Source organism: Brassica oleracea, chromosome C4, assembly GCF_000695525.1.
Source record: "Brassica oleracea var. oleracea cultivar TO1000 chromosome C4, BOL, whole genome shotgun sequence".
NCBI classification, from domain to species: Eukaryota; Viridiplantae; Streptophyta; class Magnoliopsida; order Brassicales; family Brassicaceae; genus Brassica; species Brassica oleracea.
Window position 1 is genome coordinate 3,539,267 of NC_027751.1, and position 2,053 is coordinate 3,541,319.

Genomic DNA, 2,053 nt, shown 5'->3' on the forward strand with positions numbered 1-2,053 from the left:
ACTACTTTATATAGACCAATGTGTATGTCTCCATTAAATATACAATTTATATTACATTATGTAACGATATAAATAATATGCTTATATAAGCACAGTCCACAAATTTCAGAGTCAGGTCCTTTCCTTTTCAAAGATCTCTCTAACTCCACTATAAATCCCAAGCTCTCTCACTTCTTTGATCACCACTATAAAAGGAACTACCTCATCTCTCTCTCTCTTCCATCATCTTCTTAAATATTGTCTTCAAGAGAACCAGAGAGACTCACTCTTTTACAACTCTCTTATTAATCAAAATATCCATAATCTTTAAAAGCACACACTCTTTTCCCAATAATGAGACTCTCTCTTTCTCCCGCACGTCCGTACAGTGTAGTACCCTCACTACCAAACCACGACGTTGTTTCTCACGTAAATGTTACCATGTCGTGGAACCGTAAGTGCAGATGCGTGCTTACTCTTTCTTCTCCTACAATATCTACTTCCCGGTCACCGGTTATACCCAAACCAGAAATGTGGGAGGGTTTGCTTCTAAACCAAGATCATAGTTCCGGTGAATTGTCGTCCTATGGTTCGAACAACCCGGTTAAGCTAAACCGGAGATGGAAGGAGTACCAGGGGCTTCAGAATTGGGAAGGTCTTTTAGACCCATTGGATGATAATCTCCGAGGGGAGATTCTCCGGTACGGTCAGTTCGTGGAATCGGCTTACCAGTCCTTCGATTTCGATCCTTCGTCACCAACCTACGCAACGTGCCGGTTCCCGAGGAACACGTTGTTAGACCAATCCGGTTTACCTAACTCCGGTTATCGGGTGACGAAGAACCTCCGTGCCACGTCAGGTATTAACTTACCACGTTGGATTGAGAAAGCGCCTAGCTGGATGGCTACACAGTCCAGCTGGATTGGTTACGTGGCAGTATGTCAGGACAAAGATGAGATCTCACGGCTCGGTCGTCGAGACGTAGTCATCTCCTTCCGTGGCACCGCCACGTGTCTCGAGTGGTTAGAGAATCTCCGCGCCACGCTGACTCATCTCCCTGATGGGCCGAGTGGACCAAACCTAAACGGGTCTAACTCTGGGCCCATGGTCGAGAGTGGATTCTTAAGCTTGTACACATCAGGGGCCCACAGTTTGAGAGACATGGTAAGACAAGAGATCTCGAGACTGCTCCAGTCTTACGGCGACGAGCCGTTGAGTTTAACGATAACGGGGCACAGTCTCGGCGCTGCGATCGCGACGTTAGCGGCGTACGATATCAAGACGACGTTTAAACGTGCGCCGATGGTCACCGTTATGTCTTTCGGAGGTCCACGTGTCGGAAACAGATGCTTCAGGAGACTCCTTGAGAAGCAAGGCACCAAGGTGTTGAGGATCGTTAACTCCGACGACGTCATCACCAAAGTTCCAGGTGTCGTTTTAGATAACCGAGAGAAAGATAACGTGAAGATGACGGTGTCAATGCCGAGCTGGATACAGAAACGAGTGGAGGAGACGCCGTGGGTTTACGCTGAGGTCGGCAAAGAGCTTCGGCTGAGCAGCCGTGACTCTCCGTACCTGAACGGCATCAATGTTGCCACGTGTCACGAGCTGAAGACGTATCTACATTTAGTAGATGGGTTTGTTAGCTCCACGTGTCCATTCAGAGAAACGGCTCGAAGAGTCCTCCATAGATGAAGATCCATTAGACATTCGTAACCCTATTTTAACTTTGTGCAGAAAAAAAAACCTTAAACCGAAAGAAAACCAATAATTAACATTGTTACATGCATCGCTAACTCAGTGGTAGAATTAGAACGTACGTACGTACGTAGAAAGACAGCTGTAAAAGAGGAAAAGTGTAATGACGTTCGTATAAACTCAAATAGTGTGTATATATGAATTTTTATTTATTTTAATAATTTTATTGAGTTGTGGTCATTAATGGTGACGTTATAGACGCATGTGTGTTCTAAAATCTGAACTCCTAAAGTCGAAAATTGTCTGAACTTGACCAAAAGAAGAGTGAAAAGACAGACATATCCCTACTCCGTCCAAATATGAGAATTTATGTAAG

General features: G+C 45.0%; 1 protein-coding gene across 1 annotated transcript; it reads left to right on the forward strand.

The window, feature by feature from the left end:
- The first annotated feature begins 333 nt into the window (after positions 1 to 333).
- LOC106341347 (phospholipase A(1) DAD1, chloroplastic) lies at positions 334 to 1,738 on the forward strand. Its single transcript, XM_013780127.1, has one exon. It carries the CDS (start codon positions 334 to 336, stop codon positions 1,672 to 1,674), a length of 1,341 nt encoding a protein of 446 aa, XP_013635581.1. The 3' UTR covers positions 1,675 to 1,738.
- The last annotated feature ends 315 nt before the right edge of the window (positions 1,739 to 2,053 follow it).

Bases quoted from the DNA above. Each gene is read 5' to 3' on its own strand.
- LOC106341347 (XM_013780127.1), top strand. From the start codon at position 334: ATGAGACTCTCTCTTTCTCCCGCACGTCCGTACAGTGTAGTACCCTCA.